The sequence below is a fragment of the Lissotriton vulgaris genome, unplaced genomic scaffold (genome assembly GCF_964263255.1).
Source record: "Lissotriton vulgaris unplaced genomic scaffold, aLisVul1.2 SCAFFOLD_542, whole genome shotgun sequence".
Taxonomy (NCBI): Eukaryota; Metazoa; Chordata; class Amphibia; order Caudata; family Salamandridae; genus Lissotriton; species Lissotriton vulgaris.
In genome coordinates, this window is record NW_028250708.1 from 8,989 (window position 1) to 36,414 (window position 27,426).

General features: G+C 42.5%; 1 protein-coding gene across 1 annotated transcript; it reads left to right on the top strand.

Annotated features, from left to right (window-relative positions):
- The first annotated feature begins 4,350 nt into the window (after positions 1-4,350).
- On the top strand, positions 4,351-20,445 carry LOC147663155 (uncharacterized). The gene is made up of 5 exons (XM_086950627.1): positions 4,351-4,463; positions 9,270-9,305; positions 15,507-15,944; positions 19,450-19,665; positions 20,161-20,445. Exons 3-5 carry the CDS (start codon positions 15,507-15,509, stop codon positions 20,443-20,445), a joined length of 939 nt encoding a protein of 312 aa, XP_086806753.1. The 5' UTR covers positions 4,351-4,463; positions 9,270-9,305.
- The last annotated feature ends 6,981 nt before the right edge of the window (positions 20,446-27,426 follow it).

Genomic DNA, 27,426 nt, shown 5'->3' on the forward strand with positions numbered 1-27,426 from the left:
ACCCTCAACACCCCACCATCACTAACCCTCAACCCCTTACCCTCACTAACTCTCAATCCCTCAATCACCCTTACCCTCACTCACCCTCAATATCTCACCCTCACTAACACTGAACACCTCACTCACCCTCACTCTTACCCTCACTCACACTCAACACCTCAGCCTCACCTTCACTCACCCTCACCCTCAACCCCTCATGCCATTTTTAAGGGTATCTTGGAGCAGACAGTTCTATTTGAATTACAGTAAGGTCGAAAATGGCGTCTGTAAACTTTATGTTTTTTTAAAAAAACTCCTATAGTCTACATACCATGCCGTACACAGACACCGACAACAATTCCACCATTTAAAATTACCCACAGCCACATTCAAGGGCCGCATCCTGAGCAATGCTCATTATTTTTATACTAAAAATAATACAACTTTGATGTCAAATACATCAGCTCATAACATTTCGCCACACCTGTCTCTACATTTATGTATTGCCAAACAAAATTATCTACCATCTTTCGAAATCGCCCACTGTATTTTAACGTTGCCACACACACATTAATGCAGGCATGCTCACCAACAATCACCCTCACCCTCAACCCCTCACCTACCTTCACCCTCACTCACCCTCAACCCTTCACCCTCATTCACTCAAAACTTCAGCCTCGACCTCACTCACCCTCAACACCTCATGCCATTTTTAAGTGTAACTTGGAGCAGACAGTGCAAGTCGAATTACAGTAAGGGAGAAATTGCCGTCTGGAAACGTGATGTTTTTTTAACAAAACTCCTATAGTCACTCACCCTCAACGCCTCACCCAACACCTCACCTTCACTCACCATCAACATCTCACCCTCACTCACCCTCAACACCTCACCCTCAACCCCTCACCCCCAAACCCTCACCCCCAACGCCTCACCCCCAACCCCTCACCCTCAACCACTCACCCTCACTCACCCTCCCTCACCCTCCCTCAACCCCTCACCCACACCCTCAACACTTCACCGTAAACACCTCACTCACCCTCAACCCCTCCCCCTCACCCTCACTCACCCTCACCCTCACTCACCCTCAACACCTCACTCTCACTCACCCTCAACCCCTCACCCTCACTAACTCTCAAACCCTCAATCACCCTTACCCTCACTCACCCTCAATACTTCACCCTCACTAACACTCAACCCGTCACTCACCCTCACTCTCACCCTCACTCACACTCAACACCTCAGCCTCACCCTCACCCTCACTCACCTTCAATCCCTCATGCCATTTTTAAGGGTAACTTGGAGCTGACAGTGCAAGTCGAATTACAGTAAGGGAGAAAATGGCGTCTGGGCACGTGATGTTTTTTTAACAAAACTCCTATAGTCACTCACCTTCAACGCCTCACACAACACCTCACCTTCACTCACCATCAACATCTCACCCTCACTCACCCTCAACACCTCACCCTCAACCCCTCACCCCCAACCCTCACCCCCAACCCCTCACCCTCAACCACTCACCCTCACTCACCCTCCCTCACCCTCAACCCCTCACCTACATCCTCAACACTTCACCCTAAACACCTCACTCACCCTCAACCCCTCCCCCTCACCCTCACTCACCCTCACCCTCACTCACCCTCAACACCTCACCATCACTAACCCTCAACCCCTCACCCTCACTAACTCTCAATCCCTCAATCACCCTTACCCTCACTCACCCTCAATATCTCACCCACACTAACACAGAACCCCTCACTCACCCTCACTCTTACCCTCACTTACACTCAACACCTCAGCCTCACCCTCACTCACCCTCACCCTCAACTCCTCATGCCATTTTTAAGCGTAACTTGGAGCAGACAGTTACAGTCAAATTACAGTAAGGTCGAAAATGGCGTCTGTAAACGTTATGTTTTTTAACCAAAACTCCTATAGTCTACATACCATGCCGTACACACACACCGACAACAATCCCACCATTTATAATTACACACAGCCACATTCAAGGGCCGCATCCTCAGCAATGGTCACAATTTTTATACTAAAAATAACAACACAACTTCGATGGCAAATACATCAGCTCATAACATTTCTCCACACCTGTCTCAACATTTATGTATTGCCAAACAAAATTATCTCACATCTTTCTATTTCGCCCACTGTATTTTAACGTTGCCACACACACATTAATGGAGTCATGCTCACCCTCAATCACCCTCACCCTCAACCCTCACCTACCCTCACCCACCCTCAACCCCTCACCCTCACTCAACACCTCAGCCTCGCCCTCACTCGCCCTCACCCTCAACCCCTCATGCTATTTTTAAGGGTAACTTGGCGCTGACAGTTCAAGTCGAATTACAGTAAGGGAGAAAATGGCATCTTGAAACGTGATGTTTTTTTAACAAAAATCCTATAGTCAGTCACCCTCAACGCCTCACCCAACATCTCACCTTCACTCACCCTCAAAACATCAGCCTCAACCCCTCACCCTCAACCACTCACCCTCAACCATTCACCCTCACTCACCCTCCCTCACCCTCAACCCCTCACCCACACCCTCAACACTTCACCCTAAACACCTCACTTATTCTCAACCCCTCCCCCTCACCCTCACTCACCCTCAACACCTCACCATCACTAACCCTCAACCCCTCACCCTCACTAACTCTCAATCCCTCAATCACCCTTCCCCTCACTCACCCTCAATACCTCACCCTCACTAACACTCAACCCCTCACTCACCCTCACTCTTACTTTCACTCACACTCAACACCTCAGCCTCACCCTCACTCATCCTCACCCTCAACCCCTCATGCCATTTTTAAGGGTAACTTTGAGTAGACAGTTCAAGTCGAATTACAGTAAAGGAGAAAATGGCGTCTGGAAACGTTATGTTTTCTTAACAAAACTCCTATAGTTTACATACCATGCCGTACACACACACCAACATCATTCCTAGCATTTAAAATTACCCACAGACACATTCAAGGGCCGCATCCTCAGCAATGCTCACGAATTTCATATTAAAATTAACAACACAACTTTGATGGCAAATATTGTATCCAGCCTCTGACCCATTCAGCAACATACATCAGCTCATAACATTTCGCCACACCTGTCTCTACATTTATGTATTGGCAAACAAAATCATCGACCATCTTTCTCATTCTCCCACTGTATTTCTACGGTGACACTCACACATTAATGGAGGCATCTGCAGCAATGTTCTGTATTTTCATACTAAACATAAACGCCACAACTTTGAGCCTGTATATTACAAGACTTACATTAAGGGACGCACCCGCAGCGAAATTCTGTATTTACAACACGTACACACACAGCCAAAATTATCCTAGCATTTAAAACTACCCACAGACACATTTAAGGGCCACTTACGCAGCAATGTTCACGATTTTCATAATAAAACGAAGAACACAACTTTTATGGCAAATATTGCATCCGGCCTCTGACCCATTCAGCACCATGTATCAGCTCATAACATTTCGCCACACCTGTCTTTACATTTCTTTTTTGCCAAACAAAATCATCGACCATCTTTCTCATTCACCCACTGTATTTTCACGTTGCCACACACACATTAATGGACGCATCCGCAGCAATTTTCAGTATTTTCATACTAAACATAAACGCCACAACTTTGAGCCAGTATATTACAAGAGTTGTATGTTTAAAAGTGAAACTTTGTATACTTTGGATGCTTTATATATGCCATTTTTAAGTGTAACTTCGAGCAGACTGTTGAAGTCCAAATACACTAACGTAAAAAAAAAAAAGGCCCTTTGCTTTGTCAGTTCCGAGCAAAATCTTATGTGGGCTTAAGGGAGTTGCCCAGGGAAGTCTACTGGCGCGCCAATGCCGAAACTCCATCTGCATACACATTCAAACATTCACACTTCCAAGTCGCGCACATCAGCTAGTGTGACTTTTCCTTGGGGCAAGGGAAGGACTAAAAGCTTTGATCCTTTCTTAAACCAAAAAAAAAAAAAAAGATTCTTGCATCGTTACCCCCTATTTAAGCAGAGGGACGGATCACTTTAAGTCATACTCTCTTTTTACCTGCGAGGACAGAACTTCGACTTACAGAACGGCGCTGTACTTGCTGCTATCGACCAACAGCCACTGAAAAATTACGCCATTCAATCTTAGAACGTAAGTGCATGCAAGTTTTATTTCTATACATCTAAGGGACAGTATTGATACATTTACTTGCGTTTATTAGAACGGTTACTATATCAACATTGCACCTGTGTTAAATTATTCTGCCACATGTTTGTTTGCAAATCTACATTTTCTATGGTAATACTTAGCAAAGGACTACGTAATTTCTCAAACAGGTCATACCTTTGTTTAAACCAACCGATACATATTGTTTTTTTTTATCGTTATATCTTGTAGGTTATTCGTACGCTTTCAACATTTCCTTGATAGGGGGAAAGAAACTGCGCACCAACATATATCATGTAAGTACAGCCAACTGTTCACTCTTCTACACAATTTTTACTTCCGTTCCTAACACTCCGACTCGCCACACAGAACATTCCTTCCAATAATTCAAGGCACAACATAAGTTTGACACACACCCTCTCATACATCTCCTTGTGTTACCTTTTCACGCACACACAACTAAAAAGACTTACTAAATTACAATCACGACATATTGATTGCAAGCACAACTTCAATTTACTTGACACTATCAACAAGAGCAACAGTACCCACAGCTTCACCTTGCACCTAACACACAAAAGCGCACACACATTATCACATTCACATGCATAGGAACAAACATCCCCGTTACACCATGCGAACTACTTTCGGAACATTCGGCCGCAATCTCATATCATAACACTTCGCCACACTCCCAGGAACATTTCCTTCACAATTTCAACTACATACATTACTTGCACACTAACTGGGTACACTTTCAATATTTCACGCAAACCGCATTCATTCTTATATTTAATGCAACACAGTAACTACTCCTAATTACAACATGACACACACACCTTCTTTTTACGTCGGTTACTATTACCTTTTCACGCACACACGGTTAAGAACACATACTATATAACACGCACGGCGAATTGAGTGCAACCACAACAGAACACTCCTTACGATTTTAGTCACAGCTTCACAGCAATACAGTAAACAGGATGATCGGACTGAACAGTGAACAGAGCTGCAGCTTACACTACTCACACACACCTTGTCAGATTATCTTTCAATATTACACGCATACCGCTTGCATTCTCAGATTAAATGTAACACAGTAACCAGTGCAAGTTACAAGATGACACATACGCACCCTTTTTTTTACATCTATTAGTATTAACTTTTCACGCACACACTGTTAAGAACACATACTATATCACACGCACGCCGAATTGAGTGCGACCACATTAGAACACTCATTACGCTTTCATTGACAGCTTCATAGCAAGACAGTAAACAGGATGATCGGACTCAAGAGTGAACAGAGCTGCATCTTACACTAATCACATACAGCCTGTCACATTAGGCAAAACACTGACTGCCACCCTTATACAGCACGTGCGACTCCAACGCAATCTAAGATCATAGCACTTCGCCACTACAGCACCAAACTTTCAGGCACAACTTCAAATTGCACATTTATTTGCACGCAAACAGGCTACACTTCACAACATTCACCCGCAGCTTTACTGGCACACAGTAAGTAATCCAAGTTACTAGCTGACACACGAAAACAGCCGCTCGTACAACTACTAGTATTACCTTTCCACAAACACACATCCAATAACACATTAGCCAGGATTTGCGGCCTACAAAAATAAACACTTCACTTTACACTTACTACACTATTCCCAGGGACATTGTAACATTAGGGAGAATAGTACAGCCATAAACCGTTCGCAACACTTCGCCACACCACAACAAAATTTTCATACACACATTCCACGAACAAGGGCACTTTCACACACACCCTCTATTACATGGCTACTCACAATCTTTCTCTCAGGGGCCAAATTTACTGTTTACTTTGTGTCCAAGGACCGCATCGGTGGGGGCAGGGTCAGTGGTTAAGGGTCGGGGCTACAGCAACAACATAAAACTGGCCATGAGGTTAATCACAGGACCCTGCAGCCGAAGGCTTCGTCCACTGAGCCCTCCCGGCATACACATAATTTTCTCGCTCTCTTTCTCTCTTGGTCTCCCTCCCTCTCTATAGCACACTAATCACACACACCCTGTCACATTAGGCAAAACACTGACTGCCACCCTTATACAGCACGTGCAACTCCTACGCAATGTAAGATCATAGCACTTCGCCACTACAGCACCAAACTTTCAGTCAGAACTTCTAATTGCACATTAATTTGCACGCAAACAGGCAACACTTTACAACATTTACGCAGAATGCATTCATTCGCAGCTTTACTTGCACAGTTAGTAATCCAAGTTACAAGCTGACACACGAAAACAGCCGCTCGTATAACTACTAGTATTACATTTTCACAAGCACACATCCAATAACACATTAGCCAGGATTAGCTGCCTACCCCAAAAAAAACTTGACCTTACACTTACTACACTATTCACAGGCACATTGGAACATTAGGGGGAATAGTACAGCCATAATCCGTTCGCAACACTTCGCCACACCACAACAAACTTTTCATACACACAATCCACGATCAAGGGGACTTTCGCCCACACCCTCTATTACATGGCTACTCACAATCTTTCTCGCAGGGGAAAAATTTACTGTTTACTTTGTGTCCAAGGACCGCATCGGTGGGGGCAGGGTTAGTGGTTAAGGGTCGGGGCTACAGCAACAACATAAAACTGACCATGAGGTTAATCACAGGACCCTGCAGCCGAAGGCTTCGTGCACTGAGCCCTCCCGGCATACACATAATTTTCTCGCTCTCTTTCTCTCTCGGTCTCCCTACATCTCTATAGCTCTCTCTCCCTCCCTATAGCTCCCCCTCCCTCTCTCCTGTCTTCCTCTGTCTCACTCTAACTGTGTTCCTCCCTCTGTCTCACTCCCCCTCTCTTCTTCCTCCTCTCTCTCTCTCCCTCTCTCCCTCCCTCTCCCTCCCTATCACCCTGCATCTCACTCCCTTTCTCTTCCTCTCCCTCCATTTCCCTTCCTTTCCCTAACTTTCCCTTCCTCTCTGTCTTTGTACATAACTCTCCATTTGTCTCCCCTTTACTCCCTCTCTATCTTTCTACATTACTTGCACACTAACTGGGTACACTTTCAATATTACACGCACACCGCATTCATTTTCATATTCAATGCAATATAGTAAGTAATCTAAGTTACACGATGACACACACACACATTTTTCGGTACGTCTCTCACTATTAACTCTTCACGCACACACTCACTCCCTCTCCATCCCCAACAACAATTCCAGCTTTTAAAACTACCCACAGACACATTCAAGTCCCACATCCTCAGCAATTCTCAACTATTTTCCTAATACAAATAACGACACTACTTTAAGGGGGTCGTTATTTTTTGAAGCCTCACACACACTCACCCTCACTTACCCGCAACGCCTCACCCTCACTCACCCTCACCCTCACTCACACTCACCACCTCACCCTCACCCTCACTTACCCTCAACGCATCACCCTCAGTCACCCTTAACAGCTCACCCTCACTCTCACTCACCCTCAACGCCTCTCCCTTCCTCACCCTCACCCTCACTCACCCTCAACGCCTCACCCTCACCCGCACTCACCCTCATTCTCACTCACCCTCACTCACCCTCAACACCTCACCCTCACTCACCCTCAACCCCTCGCCCTCCCTCACCCTCCCTCACCCTCAGCCTCACTCACCCTTACTCACCCTCACCCACCCTCACGCTCATCCTCACTCACCCTCACTTACCCTCACTCACCCTCAGTCACCCTCACTCAACCCCTCACCCTCACTCACCCTCACTCAACCTCTCACTCAACACCTCACTCTCACTCACCCTCAACACCTCACTCACCCTCAATTTCACTCACCCTCAATTTCACTCACCCTCACTCATCCTCAACACTTCCCCCACCCTCACTAGCCCTCAACACCTCACACACACACCCTCAACACTTCTCCCTCAACTCCTCACTCACCCTCACTCTCACTCAACACTTCAACACCTCAGCCTCAGCCTCACCCTCACCCTCACTCACCCTCAACACCTCACTCACCCTCAACACCTCATTCTCACTCACCCACACTCACCCTCATCCTTACTCACCCTCAACTTCTCACCCTCACTCACCCTCAATCTCTAAGCCTAACCTACCCTCACTCACCCTCAACCCCTCACCCTCACTCACCCTCACTCACACTCACCCTCACTCAACCTCATGCTCACTCACCCTCATGCTCACTCACCCTCAACACATCATCCTCACTCACCCTCACCATCACTCACCCTCAAACCGTCACCCTCACTCACCCTCACCCTCACCCTCACTCACCCTCAATACCACTCACCCTCACTCACCCTCAACCCCTCCCCCTCACTCACCCTCACCCTCAACACCTCACCCCACTAACACTCAACACCTCACCCTCACACTCACACCCTCAACATTTCACCCTCACTCACCCTCAACCCCTCACCCACACTCACCCTCTCTCTCCCTCTCTAGCTCCCCCTCCCTCTCTCTTGCCTTCCTCTTTCTCACTCTAACTTTGTTAATCCCTCTGTCTCCCTCCCCCTCTCTCTCCCTCCCTCCATCCCCGTCTCCCTTCCTATCACTCTCCCTCTCACTCCCTTTCCCTTCCTCTCACTCCATTTTCCTTCCTTTCCCTCACTTTCCCTCCCTCTCCCTCACTCTCCATCTCCCTCACTCTCCCTCCCTTTTACTCCCTCGGCATTTCCCTCCCCTTCACTCCCTTTCTGTCTTTGTACATTACTTGCACACTAACTGGGTACACTTTCAATATTACACGCACACCGCATTCATTCTCAGATTCAATGCAACACATTAACCAGTCCAAGTTACAAGATAACACACACACACATTTTTTTACGTCTCTCAGTATTAACTTTTCACGCACTCACTCACTCTCTCTCTGTCCCCCTTTTCCTCCCACTCCCTCTCTCTCCCTCTATCATCTCACCCTGCCTGTGTGCCAGCCGTGGCGCATACACTCACAGCAGCACTAGAGCTCTTAACAGGTCTTTAAAAGACTATTTACATGCTAATGTGGCCTTTATGGGAAAAATTCGAAAAGATATATTCTAACCATTATGTTTTTTTTCTCCTTTCAGATTATTAAAACAACAACAAAAGAAACAGAAGTTAAGGTAAATACTACTTTGCCACTTAGTTTAAAATTTGTAAAAAGTTCATACCTTACAGTCCCCAGAAAAATGTGTTACTTCACAAACCTTCTTAATTTACATTTGTTTTTAAAAACATTCTAGTATAACTTATAAGATGCAGAGATGCTTGAAAGCAAGTTACCATCAAGGGAATAGCAAATTTAATAGCAAATCACAAGGTAAGCAATGCTTACCAAATAGTGCTTTTGCTGTCTTGCACAATTTATGCAAGCCAGTAACTACTTGGAACTCTAATGATCTGCATTATATAATGGACCGTGGGGACGCTTTATATCTACAAATGCATTCTATTAACAAAGAAACACTTATGCATCCAGATGACCTGCCAAGGTATATAGACCACAATCAAGAGATATATTCACTTTTGCTACGGAATGCTTACTACGGTGATGTCCTTAAACGTTTTGATAAAGCCTACCCAGATATTAGCACAGCATTAAATGTTACTATTAATAAGCACTGTGGTGTTCTACTTTGTATGAATGTTTATGTAATAGCTATTTTCAAACATATGCAATCATACTTTGTATTTGATTCACATAGTAGGGACCATGAAGGCATGCCTCATTCAAACGGAACATGTGTTACAATTGCATTTAATTCGTTTGAAGGGCTAATTCAATATGTTATGAAACTAGCATATAACTTTACACATCAGGCTGAGCAATGTGTCCAATTTGAATTAACACCAATAGATATAAAAGTCATTAAAAGGAAATCCTTTACAAAAGCACTTACTGTGCACAAAAAAATAGTCACCTACCGCAAGAAAGAAAAATTTGGGTACATACTACTGAATGTACTCCTAATCAGACTATAACATCAACATCAATGTCTTCTGATGATTTACTGAATAAAAGTAAGGGAGGGAATAGCAATAGTAATCATTTAGCACAATTACCAGGTAATAGTAAAGCTATACAGGGAACAAATAAACAGTCTCGGAAAAGAAAAAGGGATTCAAGTACATGTCCAACTAAAGTTGTACAAAGAAAAAAAGTTAATACAGCTGAAGAAGACATTACCAACAGTCAACTAAGTGCTACTGATAATAACATACCCATATTCACGCAGGGCCAAAGACAGAAACGAGGTAAACAAATCCATACAATCATTCGCAAATTCCACTGGGAAATATTGCATGGGCCAGAGTACATTTGTACTCTTTGCAATCAACTGTGGCATAAACAAACGTTGCTAAATATACGCAGTGTTAGCCAATCCGAAATTTTCAACAAGTGTAACATTAGTAACAAGAAAACCAATTTTATTTGTAAGACTTGCTATTATTACATTCGCAAAAACAAAATACCACCATGTTCTATTGTAAATGGCATGGGCTTCCCAAATGTACCAGTTGAATTAGAATTATATGATTTAGAAGAAAGATTAGTTTCACCTAGGATACCATTCTTACAAATTCGGAGTCTGCCACGCGGTTTTCAAAAATCATTATCAGGTGCAGTAGTTAATGTACCTGCAGATGTTATGACAACTGTTACAATTTTACCAAGGCAAATTAATGACGCCATGACAATCCCAGTGAAATTAAAAAGGAAATTAATCTATAAATCATATACACATTATGAGAATATTAGACCAAATACAGTAAAAAAGGCAGCTACATGGCTAGCTAAAAATAGTACAATGTTTAATGAATATGGTGTTACGATTAACCCTGACTGGGAGTATATACCTCCAGAAATAGAATCTCACAATGAGACTTCTGAGACAAACAATTCATCTGATAGTTCTGACAACATAGAAGCTGGGAATTTGGATACTATGTTAACAAATGAAACTATTACTAGTAATTCGCTGAATGTGTTAAGTTTCGCTCCAGCTGAACATAACACGCCAAGAGGTTTATATGAGGATAAAGATTCAGAGTTTTTGGCTTTCCCTACTATTTTTTGTGGTGAACGAAGGCCTAACAATAAGGAAAGACACATACCGGTACATTATAGTACTATTTGCCAAGCAGAGTTAAGGAGTTATGATAGAAGAGTCGCTAAATCTATTACTAATGTGTTTTTTAAACTGAAGAAATTACATATTAAGCAGATCCATGGTAAAATCAACATTTCCATCAGAAAACATTTTACAGATGGAAATAAAATAACTGCTAAAGACATTAAATGTAATATTGCCAATGTTTTACAGTTTAATGAGGGTTACAAAGTATTAAAAACTATACGCAGTTCACCTCCATATTGGGAAGGTTGCAAAAAAGATATTTTTGCAATGATAAGGCAACTTGGCATACCCACTTTCTTTTTGACTTTATCTGCTGCTGAAACAAAATGGCACCATTTAATAAATATACTATTGAGAGTTAGAAACTTAAAGGAATGTACAGAGGAAGAATTCTTAAACATGTCTTGGGAAACTAAAAGTAAATTAATACAAGAAGATCCAATAACATGTGCAAGACAGTTTGACTATCAAGTTAGGAAATTCTTTAATTGTGTTTTGCTGAATGGCACTAATCCAATTGGGGAAATAGTAGACTACTTTTACAGAGTCGAATTCCAACAAAGAGGTTCTCCACATATACATGCATTACTCTGGGTAAACAAAGCACCATTGTATGGTGTTTCACCAGTGGAAGAAGTCAATAGCTTTATTGACAAATATATCACTTGTCATAAGTCTGAGAACCCTGTTTTACAACCGTTAATAAATCTACAAAGGCATGGTCACACCAAAAATTGCAGACGTAAACAGCAACGGACATGCAAATATCAATATCCAAAATATCCAATGTCAAGAACGCTCATATTAGAGCCATTAACACTTGAGGAGACAAATAAGCAATGGCAAGATAATATGAAAATAATACATGAAGCTATGAATAATACTACTTTTAATACACTCTCCTTTTGAGGAATTTTTAGACTTCATTAAAATGGATGATAAAGAATATATTACTTCTAAACAAACTAGCTTACAAAAAACAACTATTTTTTTGAAAAGAACACCAGGCGAATGCTTCATCAATAACTACAATAGTACTCTTTTAGAAGCTTGGCGAGCAAACATAGACTTGCAGTTTATACTAGACCCTTATGCTTGTGCAGTCTATATTATCTCATATATCAGTAAATCGCAAAGAGGAATTAGCAAACTTCTAGCGCAAGCTGCTAAAGAGGTAACAAGCAATAGTAATATCAAAGATCAACTTAAACACATAGGAAACAAATTCCTCAACTGCACAGAAATTAGTGCTCAAGAAGCAGCATATCTAATTCTTCAAATACCATTACGGAAAAGCTCACGATCATTTGTATTTATTAATACTATCCGTCCAGAGAAAAGAACTTATTTAATGCGTGATATCGAAACTATTAATAACTTGCCCGAAAATTCAACTGACATTCAATGTGAAAATATTATTATTAAGTACTGCAAACGGCTACAATCATTAGAGATGTGCACGTTAGCAGACTATGCGGCTAATTTCAACTATGTGAAGAAAAAAACACATGGGAAAGAAATAAATGATTGCGAAGATTTACTTGCAGAACAAAACTTTTACAGCTCAGATGAGGAAGAATTAGAAATAGAATGTAGTGACGGAAATAAAGAACAACAGAAACAGAATTATGATTATGCTTTAAATAAGCGCAGACAAGGGAAAATAATACGCTTTTGCAGATTTAGCAAAAATAATGAACCAGAAGAGTATTATAGAGAAATATTAATGTTGCACTATCCATGGAGGGAAGAAGAAAAAATACTAATCAACAAGGAAACTTACTATGATAGGTATCTGGAAGTTAAAACATTTGTTGACACACAACTAAAAATCTATAACAAACAGCATGGCGAAGTTACAAACATTATTCATGAACAGTGTCATGAAAATGTAATTTCACCTCCTCTATCACCAACTGTTAATATACAGACAGAAGACCAAAATCCAGAACATAATAATAGATATGATTTGGCTCTAGATTTAGGAATTAGAACTACAACTGAAGAACAAAGCTCAACTAACGTTATTTTACCCAATGAAAAATACCAACAACTTATGCAAAACTTAACGGAAGAACAACTTAAATTTGTTTACCATCACTTGCATTGGTTTAAAACTACAAGCACTCCATGCTATACTTTTTGCACTGGAGGGGCTGGTGTTGGGAAAAGTTTTGTAATATCTGCACTATATCAAACTTTACTACGCTACTATAACACTAAGGCCGGTGAAAATCCTGATAATGTTTATATCTTACTTACTGCTCCAACAGGAAAGGCTGCCCATAATATTAATGGCAAAACACTGCATAGCACTTTCAAAATACCTGTGTCGCAAAGTTTGACTTATAAACAACTGAGTCATGAACATAGAACTGCTCTACAAATGGAAATGATGCATGTTAGAGTTGTTATTATTGATGAAATTTCAATGGTAGGACACAATATGTTGAATTTTATACATAACAGGCTTCAAGAAATTAAATCATCTAATGAACCATTCGGAGGAATTTCTATTTTAGCCATTGGTGACTTTTACCAATTAAAACCTGTATTTGACAGATACATTTTTCAGGATTCTACACAAATGTATGGTCCTTTAAGTGCTAACTTATGGAAAGAACATTTTAAAATTTTTGAATTAACAAAAATTATGCGCCAAAAAGAAGATCTACAATTTGCTCAATTACTAAACCGATTGAGAGAAGGCAAGCATACTGAAGAAGATATTTCACAAATTAAGCAAAGGGAAATACAACCTGATGAGAGTTTATTAGAAACAATTCCATATATCATGTCAACTAATCTAGAAGTTAATGAAATTAACCAAAAGGTTTTAGAACAACATTGCAAAGATTATCCAGTCTACATAACAGTAGCAAGCGATACCGTCAGTTCTGATTTGTCTGAAAATGTGAAAAAAACTATTCTTAAGCAACTGCCCAAAGATCCACAGAAAACAATGGGCCTTTCACATACATTACACATTGCCTTACAACTTCGTTATGATTTAAGTTGCAATGTGGATGTCAATGATGGTTTAACAAATGGCGCAACTGGTGTTGTACAATTAGTTGAATTGATTAACAATACACCTATTATTGTTTGGTTGTTATTTGACAATCCCACTATAGGACAAACAACCAGACAACAATATAAACACTTATTTCATTCACAAATACAAAATACATGGACACCAATACATGCTATAGCTAGACATTTCCAATACACTAAAAAATGTATTACCATTATACGGAAGCAATTTCCTTTACGCCAAGCATCAGCACGCACTATACATCGCACACAAGGTGCAACTCTCGAACCACTTTATATACACTTTAATAACAGCAAGATTCATCATTTGCATTATGTTGCTATTAGCAGGGCAAAATCAATACAAAATGTATATGTACACAATTTTGATGAACGTAAAATTTTAGTACATCCACAAGTTAATGAGGAAATGCACAGATTAAGGACAGAAATGCCACTTGAAATACATATCCCACAGTTACATACATACAGTGCACATTTCAATATCATTGCACACAATATAAGATCACTACAGAAAAATTTTTCATCTATGGTAGCGGATAGGAATATATTAGAAGCAGACATTATTTGCTTAACTGAGATCAACACTACAAGAAATGCTACAGCTAATGATTTCACGATAGAACAATACCATCACATTATATTTGATAAATTTCATACATACAACACAAACCATGGAATGATTATGTACTACAAAAAAGATTTATTTATATTGCCTATTTATGAGACACTGAAGGGATAGACATTTTACATTTTACTCTACAGATTGATAACACAGATTACCTTATTATTATTTTATACAAACCACCCCTAAAAAGTATAACTTCTCTTTTTGATTTCATCACAAATATTACGGATTTTTACCCCACACACAAATTGATTATTATAGGGGATTTCAATGTGGATGTATCTCAACAAAATGCAAACAGCAAGCAATTACTTGGATTCTTTGAAACAAAATTACAATGTCAACAACTCATTAACAGTTACACAACTAACTACCAATCCATTTTAGATCATATATATACAAATGACCAACTACACAACTATGGTACTTTAGAATGCTATTACAGTGATCATAAAGCAATATGGGTTTGTATTTAACATGTTATATCACATTTTCTATTTCAGATGATGTCTATTGAAGAAATAATGAACATTAATACCGATGACAACAAACCATACCAGAAACCCATAAGAGTTAATGTCATCAACTGCTCAGGGAAAACTACTTACAAAAATGCTAAACAAGAGCAGAAAATTTTATTCCATTTGGCTTTAGCAGATAAAACTGGAACAATAAAATGTACTTGTTACCAAGAAAATTTATATGAGCAAACTAAAACTAACTGTGGACTACTGATACGAAACTTTATTATCAAAAACAAAACAATTTTAATTACAAAGCAAACTAAAGTAACCAAATTTCCCGCAATGACAATTGAGGAGGGCCTGATCCAACAAGCAAACAACATTTTGCATCCGCCTGCACCATCGGCTTCTCCCATCAAGGAAATAAAACGGGCAAGTCTAAAAAGTCTGATGACCGTTTCAGGGACAATAATTGCCGTAAGTATGAACACAAACATGTCATCATGTCAACTAAAAAAAACCATTGTCTCGCATTTGAAAAGTTGGACTTATTAGTATTGTAAATGACATATCTTATGTATTTTTTACTTTTTTAAATTGCAAGTCTAAATAGTCTTATGACTGTTTCAGGGACAATATGTGCCAGAAGTATGAACGCAAACATGTCATCATGTCTACTAAAAAAATGCATAGTTGGCTTACACACAAATTACACATTTAGGGGCCCGATGTAGGTAGCCCTTTACCGATCCCAATCGGCCGAAAATACCGATTTTCGGCCGTTTCCGATCGGTAAAGGGCTATTGAGATGTAGGGGCACATTTTCGGTAACTTTAGCGAATCTGTATCATTACCGAATCGGTAAATTTACCGATTCGGTAATATGTACCGAATCGGTAAAATAATTACCGATTCGGTAATATTTACCGATTCGGTAAAATTACCGAAAATGCAATGTAGGTAGGCAATGTACCTTCTGCACATGGCTTACAGAATCGGTATTTTACCATGGAATACAAATCCATGGTAAAATACCGATTCCGGTGTGCATGCACATGTGTGCATGCACACCTATGTCATGTGACAGGCAGACCTGCCCTTAGGGCAGGTATGCTTGCCACATGGCACCTGTGCCTGTTTTGGGGGTGCCAGAGGGTGTCAAAGTGACACCCCCTGCACCCTTCTGAATTCTTTAATTACCGATTCGGTAAATACCGAATCGGTAATGCCTAATCATTCCTATGGGCTTCAAAGCCCATAGGAATGAATGGGCATTACCGATTCGGTATTTACCGAATCGGTAATTAAAGAATTGTTAAGGATTCGTTAACGAATCCAGATGTTGGGACCTACATACCATTTACCGATTTTGAAATACCGAATCGGTAGGATTCGGTATTTCAAAATAGGTAAATGGGATTTACCTACATCGGGCCCTTAGTAACTTCACTAACAAGCTCAAAAAAGGTTGCATTATACACTCTTTCACACTATGTAGAAAGTAAGAGTTTTGGGAAATATAATAGGCCAGTGCTTTGGGGTATACTACAAATTCAAGTACTCTCCACAAAGCCATTTTTTACAAAAAATAATGCAATCTGGTAGAAAGGATGTTCATTTGGGTCGTGAAATATAATACATTATATTGCCATTCATACAACGCACTAGTACTATGTGTTTTTACTGTCACTATTTTATAGAATGGTTCTTTTTGGGTTTACCAAAAGGACGCAAAGACTGTCTTTACATCAATGCCTCACCCTCAGTCACCCTCACTCACCCTCAACACCTCACCCTCACTCTCCCTCAACACCTCACCCTCAACAATTCACCCTTAATGCCTCACTCACCCTCAATCTCACTCACCCTCAATCACCCTCAACACCTCCCCCTCACTCACCCTCACTCACCCTCACTAGCCCTCAACACCTCCCACTCAAAAACTCTACCCTTCTCCCTCAACTCCTCACTCACCCTCACTCTCACTCAACACCTCAACACCTCAGCCTCATCCTCAACGCCTCAACCTCAATCACTCACCCTCACTCACCCTCATCCTTACTCACCCTCAACTTCTCACCCTCACTCACCCTCAACACCTCACCCTCACTCACCCTCAACACCTCACCCTCAACAATTCACCCTTAATGCCTCACTCACCCTCAATCTCACTCACCCTCAATCACCCTCAACACCTCCCACTCACTCACCCTCACTCACCCTCACTAGCCCTCAACACCTCCCCCTCAAAAAGTCAACACTTCTCCCTCAACTCCTCAGTCACCCTCACTCTCACTCAACACCTCAACACCTCAACACCTCAGCCTCACCCTCAACACCTCACCCTCACTCAATCACTCACCCTCACTCACCCACACTCACACTCATCCTTACTCACCCTCAACTTCTCACCCTCAATCTCTCACCCTCAACACTCCCTCACTCTCACTCACCCTCAACCCCTCACCCTAACTCAGCCTCACTCACACTCACCCTCACGTAACACCTCATCCTCACTCACCCTCACTCACCCTCAACCCCACCCTCACTCACCCTAACGCTCACTCACCCTCAACACCTCACCCTCAATCACTCACCCTCACCCTCACTCATGTCATCATGTCTACTAAAAAAATGCATAGTTGGCTTACACACACAGTACACCTTTAGTAACTTCATTAACAAGCTAAAAAAAATCGCATTATACACTCTTTCACTCTATGTAGAAAGTACGAGTTTTGAAAACTATAATATGCCAGCGCTTTGCTGTATACTACAAATACAAGTACTCTCTACAAAGCCATTTTTTGCAATAAATATTGCTATCATTTAGAAAGGATGTTCATTTGGGTCGCTAAATATAATACATTATATGGCCATTCATACAACGCACTAGTAATATGTGTTTTTACAGTCACTATTTTATACAATGCTTACTTTTTGTTTAGGAAGAGAACGCAAACACTGTGTTTACCTCAATGCCTCACCCTTAGTCACCCTCACTCACCCTCAAAACGTCACCCTGACTCACCCTCAACACCTCACCCTCAACACTTCACCCTCAACGCCTCACTCACCCTCAATCTCACTCACCCTCAATCACACTAAACTCCTCACCCTCACTCACCCTCACTAGCCATCAACACCCCCCCTCAAAAACTTAACCCTTCTCCCTCAACTCCTCAGTCAACCTCACTCTCACTCAACACCTCAGCCTCACCCTCACCCTCACCCTCACTCACCCTCAACACCTCACCCTCACTCAATCACTCACCCTCACTCACCCACACTCACCCTCATCCTTACTCACCCTCAACTTCTCAACATCAATCACCCTCAATCTCTCACCCTCAACACTCACTCACTCTCACTCACCCTCAACCCCTCACCCTAAATGACCCTCACTCAGCCTCACTCACACTCACCCTCATCCTTACTCACCCTCAACTTCTCACCCTCACTCACCTTCAATCTCTCACCCTCACCCTCTCACCCTCACTCACCCTCACCCTCACTCACCCTCACTTACATTCACCCTCACCCTCACGTAACGCCTCATCCTCACTCACCCTCACTCCCCATCAACTCCTCACCCTCACTCACTCACACTCAACACCTCACACTCAATAACTCACCCTCACCCTCACTCATGTCATCATGTCTACTTAAAAAATGCATAGTTGACTTACACACACATTACACCTTTAGTAACTTCAATAACTAACTCAAAAAAAATAGAATTATACACTCTTCACACATAGTAGCAAGTACGAGTTTTGAAAACTATAAGATGGCAGTGCTTTGGTGTATACTACAAACACAAGTACTCTCTACAAAGCCATTTTTTGCAATAAACAATTCAATCTTTTAGAAAGGATGTTCATTTGGGTAAATATGATACATTATATTGCCTTTCATACAATGCACTAGTAATATGTGTTTTTACAGTCACTATTTAATAGAATGCTTACTTTTTGTGTAGGAAGAGGACGCAAAGACTGTGTTTATCAATGGGCAAGATACCCCACTCAAATCGATTACAATAAAAGATGCAACTGATGATATAAAAGTGACACTGTGGAGAGAAGCGTCACTATTTAAAATACATCTTGGCAAATATGTTACCCTGACTCACGTCACTGTACATGAATTCAATTGCCAAAAAATATTGAATACAACGCGCCATAGCAAAATGGAGGTAAGCACAACAAACAAAACCTTTTGGAATTATCTCTTTCAGCCACTCTTGGACTTTCATCCAGTCTTGCCCTTTCACCCACTCTGCCCCTTGCACCCACTCTGGACCTTTTACCCACTCGGGACATTTCACCCACTCGGGACCTTTCACCCACTCGGGACCTTTCACCCACTCGGGACCTTTCACCCACTCGGGACCTTTCAACAACTCTGGCCCTTTCACACACTCTAGGCCTATCACCCACTCTAGACTTATCACCCACTCTAGACTTATCACCCACTCTAGACTTATCACCCACTCTAGACCTATCACCCACTCTCGACCTATCACCCACTCAAACCCTATCAACAACTGGGACCCTTTCACCTACTCAGTCCATTTCACCCAATGTGTCCCTTTCAACCACTCTGTCCCTTTCACCCACTATAGGCCTTACACAAAACATAAAGTATACAAATTTAAAAACTAATTGTTGCTTTTGTTTTCTCTCAACAGGTAACAGCCCCACCAGAGGAAAAGATGGACATTCAAATTTATGGTGTTGAAAGCTCTACAGAGCAAAATAGTATTATCACAATAAAAGTGACAAACACAGACGAATATCAATCTATGCCCATCGAAAACGAGATCTTAATTAAATGGTTTATGTTAGATGAGGAAGTTGACAACATCGGGGATGCCCTTGTCCATTTTTTGCCACAAACTTTTGAAGTTGTCTTTTGTAATGGCAAAATCATAAAGATTCTGAAAGAAAAAGACGATGAAATATGTTCTGACTAAAATTTGCATGTTGCCATTATATCTTATTTTTGTACAAAGTTAAACAATAAATATTTGTGTTTTTTTTTTCAAAAATAAAAAAGTGTGGAATACAAATTTTACAACTTCTATGGTAATTTTTTCAATACAAAAGGCAAATTATAACAAATACACTCAATTTATACAACATAGTCACACCCACATACAACATTCAGCCAATCCGTTTGACATTACAAAAACATATACAAAATACACATACTTTGTAGCTTGCACGCACTACAGTAGTATGTATGAATGAGACTGTTGTTGTGCTAAATACGCCTGTGCTGGTGCAGAGTTATGCTGTGTTGTTGCTCAATGTTACTGTGGGGGGGCTGAATGATAAGGTGGTATTGCTGCGTGTTGCATTGGTGGACATCACAAATTAGGTTGTTGGGAGAAGTTCAACTGTTGTTGGGTTGAGTTATGCTGTGGTGGTAATAGTTGAACACTAACACAGCACAACTCATCATCAACACAGAACAACACATCACAACAACAGCATTAGGAAGCACCACACTAACATCACTCATCAACACACCAACATCACTCTACACCACCACAACAGCATCATTCTACAACAACAACATACAAAAACACAAACACACTTTACATTAAAATAACAATTCACACATGCAAAACACTCACATTTGCCAATCACACCCTCACTCACACTCACTCACCCTCAACTCATCACCCACCCTCAATTACACTCACTCACCCTCAACACCTCACCCTCACTCTCCCTCAACACCTCACCCTCACTCACCCTCAACACATCACCATCACCCTCACCCACCTTCACTCACCATCAACACCTCACCCTCACTCACCCTCAACACCGCACCCTCAAACCCTCACTCACCCTCACTCTCAACACCTCTCCCTCACTCACCCTCAACGCCTCACCCTCACTCACCCTCAGCCCCTCACTCACCTTCAGCCCCTCACCCTCACCACCTCACCCTCAATCACCGTCATCCTCACTCACACTCAACACTTCACCCTCACTCACCCTCAACACATCTGCCTCAATTACCCTCAACCACACTTACCCTCAACACACTATCACACTAAAACAACACACAAACACTTACCACCACTGCACCACTTCACTCACCCTCAACACCTCACCCTTAAACTCTCACTCACACTCACTCTCACTCATCCTCAATAACACACAACACCTCAACCACACTCAGCCTCAACTCCTCAATAACACTCAGCCCCTCACCCTCACTCACCCTCAACACCTCACCCTCAATCACACTCAACACCTCACCCTCACTCACCCTCACTCATCCTCACTCATCCTCAACATACTATCACACTAAAACAACACACAAACACTTACAACCACAGCAACACTTCACTCACACTCACCACCTCACCCTTAACCCCTCACTCACCCTCACTCTTACTCATCCTCAATCACCCTCAACACATCACCCTCAACGCCTCACCAACACTCACCCTCACCCCCTCACCCTCAGCCTCAACACGTCACCCTCACTCACCCTCAACACCTCACCCTCACTCACCCTCAACAACTCATCATCAACACATCACTCACCCTCACTCTCACTCATCCTCAATACTCTCAACACCTCACCCTCAATACCTCACTCACCCTCAGCCCCTCACCCTCACTCACCCTCAACTCCTCACCCTCAACACCTCACCCACACTCATCCTCACTCACCCTCAACAACTCACCATCAACACCTCACCCTCATACTCACTCACCCTCAACACCTCACCCTCATTCACCCTCACTCACCGTCAACACACTATCACACTACAACAACAAACAAACACTTACCACCACAGCAACACTTCACTCACCCTCAACACCTCACCCTTAACTCCTCACTCACCCTCAATCTCACTCATCATCAATCACCCTCAACACCTCACCCTCAACACCTCACTCTCATACTCACTCACCCTCACTCACCCTCAAAACATCACCCTCATTCACCCTCACTCACCGTCAACACACTATCACACTACAACAACAAACAAACACTTACCACCACAGCAACACTTCACTCACCCTAAACACCTCACCCTTAACTCCTCACTCACACTCACTCTCACTCATCCTCAATCACCCTCAACACCTCACCCTCACTCACCCTCAACGCCTCACCCACACTCACCCTCACCCCCTCACCCTCAGCACCTCACTCTCACTCACCCTCAACGCCTCACCCTCAACGCCTCACCCACACTCACCCTCAGCCCCTCACCCTCAGCCTCAACACCTCACCCTCACTCACCCTCAACACCTCACCCTCAGTCAACCTCAACACATCACTCACCCTCACTCTCACTCATCCTCAATCACACTCAACACCTCACCCTCAACACCTCACTCACCCTCAGCCCCTCACCTTCACTCACCCTCAACTCCTCACCCTCACTCATCCTCACTCACCCTCAACACCTCCCCCTCATTCTCACTCACTCTCACCCTCACTCACCCTCATACTCACTCACCCTCAACACACTATCACACTACAACCACACACAAACACTTACCACCACAGCACCACTTCAATCACGCTCAACACCTCCCCCTCAACCCCTTACTTACCCTCACTCTCACTCATCCTCAATCACCCTCAACACCTCACCCTCACTCACCCTCAACGCCTCACCCTCACTCACCCTCAACGCCTCACTCACCCTCAGAGCCTCACCCTCACTCATTCTCAACGCCTCACACTGACTCACCCTCAACGCCTCACCCACACTCACCCTCAACACCTCACCCTCACTCACCCTCAACACACTATCACACTACAACCACACAAAAAAACAATTACCACCACAGCACCACTCATCACCCCTGCAGCAAACAAAGGTCATACAATAAAAACATGTACGCTTTTAACAGTCACACACACAACAACAGCTATCAATGGCCACTTTCACCAGGCATACACACACAACAGTCATCAGTGCTGCAGTACTATGTCTAAATGAGACTGTTGGTGTGCAAAATACGGATGTGGAAGTGCAGAGTGATGCAGTGTTGTTGCTCAATGGTACTGTGGGGCTGCAGAAAGATAAAGTGGTATTGCTGCATGTTGCATTCGTGGACATCAGTGATGCCATTGTTGGGAGAAGTGCAACTGTTGTGGTGCTGAGTTATGCTGTGGTGGTAATTATTAAACACCAACACAGCACCACTCATCACTAGCACAGAACAACACATCACAACAACAGCATTACTAAGCACCACACACTCACATGCCCACACGCTCACACACCCCCACCCTCACACACATCCACACTCACACACTCTCACACATCCTCGCACACCCACTCACATTCTCAATAAGCCTCATAGCCTCACGCTCGCCAACAATCACTCACCCTCACCCTCACACCGTCACCCTCACACCATCATCCCCTCACCCTCAACACCTCACCCTCACTCACCATCAACACACTATCACACTACAACCACACAAACACTTACCACCACAGCACCACTCATCACCACCACAGCATGACTCAGCAGACAAAGGTCATACAATAAAAACATGTACGCTTTTAACAGTCACACACACAACAACAGCTATCAATGGGCACTTTCAACAGGCATACACACATAACAGTCATCAGTACTGCAGTAGTAGGTATAAATGAGACTGTTGTTGTGCGAAAGACGGATGTTGTAGTGCAGGGTGATGCTGTGTTGTTGCTCAATGGTACTGTGGGGGTGCAGAAAGATAAAGTGGTATTGCTGCGTGTTGCATTCGTGGACATCAGTGATGGCGTTGTTGGGAGAAGTGCAACTGTTGTGTGCATGAGTTATGCTGTAGTGGTAATTATTAAACACCAACACAGCACCACTCATCACTAGCACAGAACAACACATCACAACAACAGCATTACTAAGCACCACATTAACAGCACTCAGCAACACACCAACATCACTCTGCACTACCACAACAGCATCATTCAACAACAACACACTATCACACTACAACTACACACTAACACTTATCACAACAGCACCACTCACCACCACTACAACATTACTCAGCAGACAAACGACATACAATAACATTATGGACGCTTTTAAGAAGCACACACACCAACAGCTATCAATGGACTCTTTCACCAGGCGTACATACACAACAGTCATCAGTACTGCGGTAGTATGTATGAATGAGACTGTTGGTGTGCTCAATACGGCTGTGGTGGTGCAGAGTGATGCTCTGTTGTTGCTCAATGGTACTGTGGGGGTGCAGAATGAAAAAGTGGTATTGCTGCGTGTTGCTTTCGTGGACATCAGTGATGCCATTGTTGGGAGAAGTGCAACTGTTGTGGTGCTGAGTTATGCTGTGGTGGTAATTCTTAAACACCAACACAGCACCACTCCTCACTAGCACAGAACAACACATCACAACAACAGCATTACTAAGCACCACACTAACATCACTCAGCAACACACCAACATCACTCTGCACCACCACAACAGCATCATTCAACAACAACACACTATCACACTACAACCACACACAAACACTTACCACCACAGCACCACTCATTACCACTACAGCATTACTCAGCAGACAAACGACATACAATCCAAACATGTGCGCTTTTAACAGGCACACACACTAATAGCTAGCAATGGACACTTTCACAAGGCGTACACACACAACAGTCATCAGTGCATCCTTTCACCATGCATACACCCACACAAACAGCCATCAATCCACGCTTTCAACAGTCACACACACCACCAGCCCGAAGTGCACGCTTTAGAACAACTTTTTGTACGTTGCACACACAATTACAGCTATACAAGCATGCTTTGGTGCTGTACAGTACTGCAGTTCTATGTCTAAATGAGACTGGGGGGGTTCTAAATACGGCTCTAGTGGCAAAGAGTGATGATCTCATGTTGCTCAATTGTAGTGTGGGGGTGCCGAATGTTAATAATGTGCTATTGCTGCCGAAATGGACATAAGGGATGCCGTGCAAGAGAAAATTACTACACACAAGGCAAGTGCGACCGAAAAACACGTACGGCAAAACGGAACTCAATCCATGCCAAAGAATAAAACTAAATAGCAGCCATTGATAAAATACTAAACACACTCTAATGAGAGGAGCCAGACAGAAAATACGTGCGAGCAAAGCATTAACATCACAATAAGGAAATGCATAAACAAAAGTATAAGAACTCACAAAGGCACTCTTTCATAATATGAAAATAAAATTGTCATTACCTGTCGATCGTAGCAGCTCATTCCCTGAAATGTAGAAAATATAAAAAAAACACACAAAAAAGAGAACATAAACAGTGCATACATAATACTTTTAACTACAACAAGCAACAAACAAAATAAATGAATAGCGGCGAAACAAGTCACATACGGGTACAAATGACACAAGAAAAAGCAAAGTCAGAGGGAAAATAAACATCACAGTGCCACCTCAGGCGAAACTAAACTACAGAAACTACATACCAGGAAGACACTAGCAAAGATTAGTCAATGCATGCCGAACAATCAACTTAAACACGAGCCAACATTCGCATAAAGATCAAGAAAAATTCAAAAACACAAGGAAAGTGAGCGCGAAATAACAACGGACGCAATTTCAAAGACATAACACATACAAAAATAAACATTGCTTTATGTAACATTTCGAAAGAATCCCATTTTTCAAACATATATCTTTTAGAACAGTACTAAAGAATATTGTAACTCAAAACTCGATAATACACAAGGCGCAATACAAATAAAACACTCATACATCCTAATAAAACATTATTAATAATACGTATATACACACAAGTATTAATACATTCAAATTCATGTACTCAATGTTAAAAAATGTACATCTTACCAGTCAGACGACGCAGCAACAACCACGGAGGAATAACACACCTTTACCGCACGAACATTCACATCAATGTAGAAAACGCCCCGTTGACGCACGTCAAATGCAACGCTACGTCACACAACGTAGAGCTGCGATTGGCTAAAAATTACGTAACGCTAAACATTACATCACCATCAACAAAAAAATAGAACGCTAACATCCCTTACGTAACAAACGTAAAGGGAATACATTGCGTAATACCCTTTACCAGAACAGAAATAAAACACATTTTAAGTACATACACTAAATACTTTTACAAACGTATACACATACTAAAAAAAAAAAATTTACATTATAATCAACATTAACACATGATCGAGACTCACATATGCCAATCACACCCTCAGTCACCCTCACTCCCATTCACTCAACCTCACTCACCCTCAGCACCTCACCCTCACTCACCCTTAACAACTCACCCTCACTCACCCTCAAAAAAACACCCTCACTCACCCTCAATACCTCACCCTCACTCACCCTCAATACCTCACCCTCACTCACCCTCAACAACTCACTCGCCCTCAGCCCCTCTTCCTCAACACCTCATGCTCACTCACCCTCACCCTCACTCACCCTCAACAACTCACAATCACTCACCCTCAACACCTCACCCAACATCAACACCTCACCCTCAACAACTCACTCACCCTCAACACCTCACCCTCACTCACCACAACACCTTACCCTCACTCACCCACAACACCTTACCCTCACTCTCACTCACCCGCACTCACACTCACACTCAACACCTCACCCTCACCTTCACTCACCTTCACCCTCATTCACCCTCAACACCTCACCCTCAACACCGCACTCACTCACTCTCACTCATCCTCACTCACCCTCAAGACCTCACACTCACTGACCCTCAACACCTCACCCTCATTCACCCTCAGCCCCTCACCCTCAACACCTCACCCTTACTCACCCTCACCCTCAACACCTCAACACAATAACTATCCCTCACTCACACTCAGCCCCTCACCCTCAACAACTCACCCTCACTCACCCTCACCCTCAAAACCTCAACACAATAACTATCCCTCACTC

Bases quoted from the DNA above. Each gene is read 5' to 3' on its own strand.
- LOC147663155 (XM_086950627.1), top strand. From the start codon at position 15,507: ATGATGTCTATTGAAGAAATAATGAACATTAATACCGATGACAACAAA. The intron at 15,945-19,449 runs GTAAGTATGAAC...CTTTTTGTGTAG, and splicing joins TTTCAGGGACAATAATTGCC to GAAGAGGACGCAAAGACTGT. The intron at 19,666-20,160 runs GTAAGCACAACA...TTCTCTCAACAG, and splicing joins CGCGCCATAGCAAAATGGAG to GTAACAGCCCCACCAGAGGA.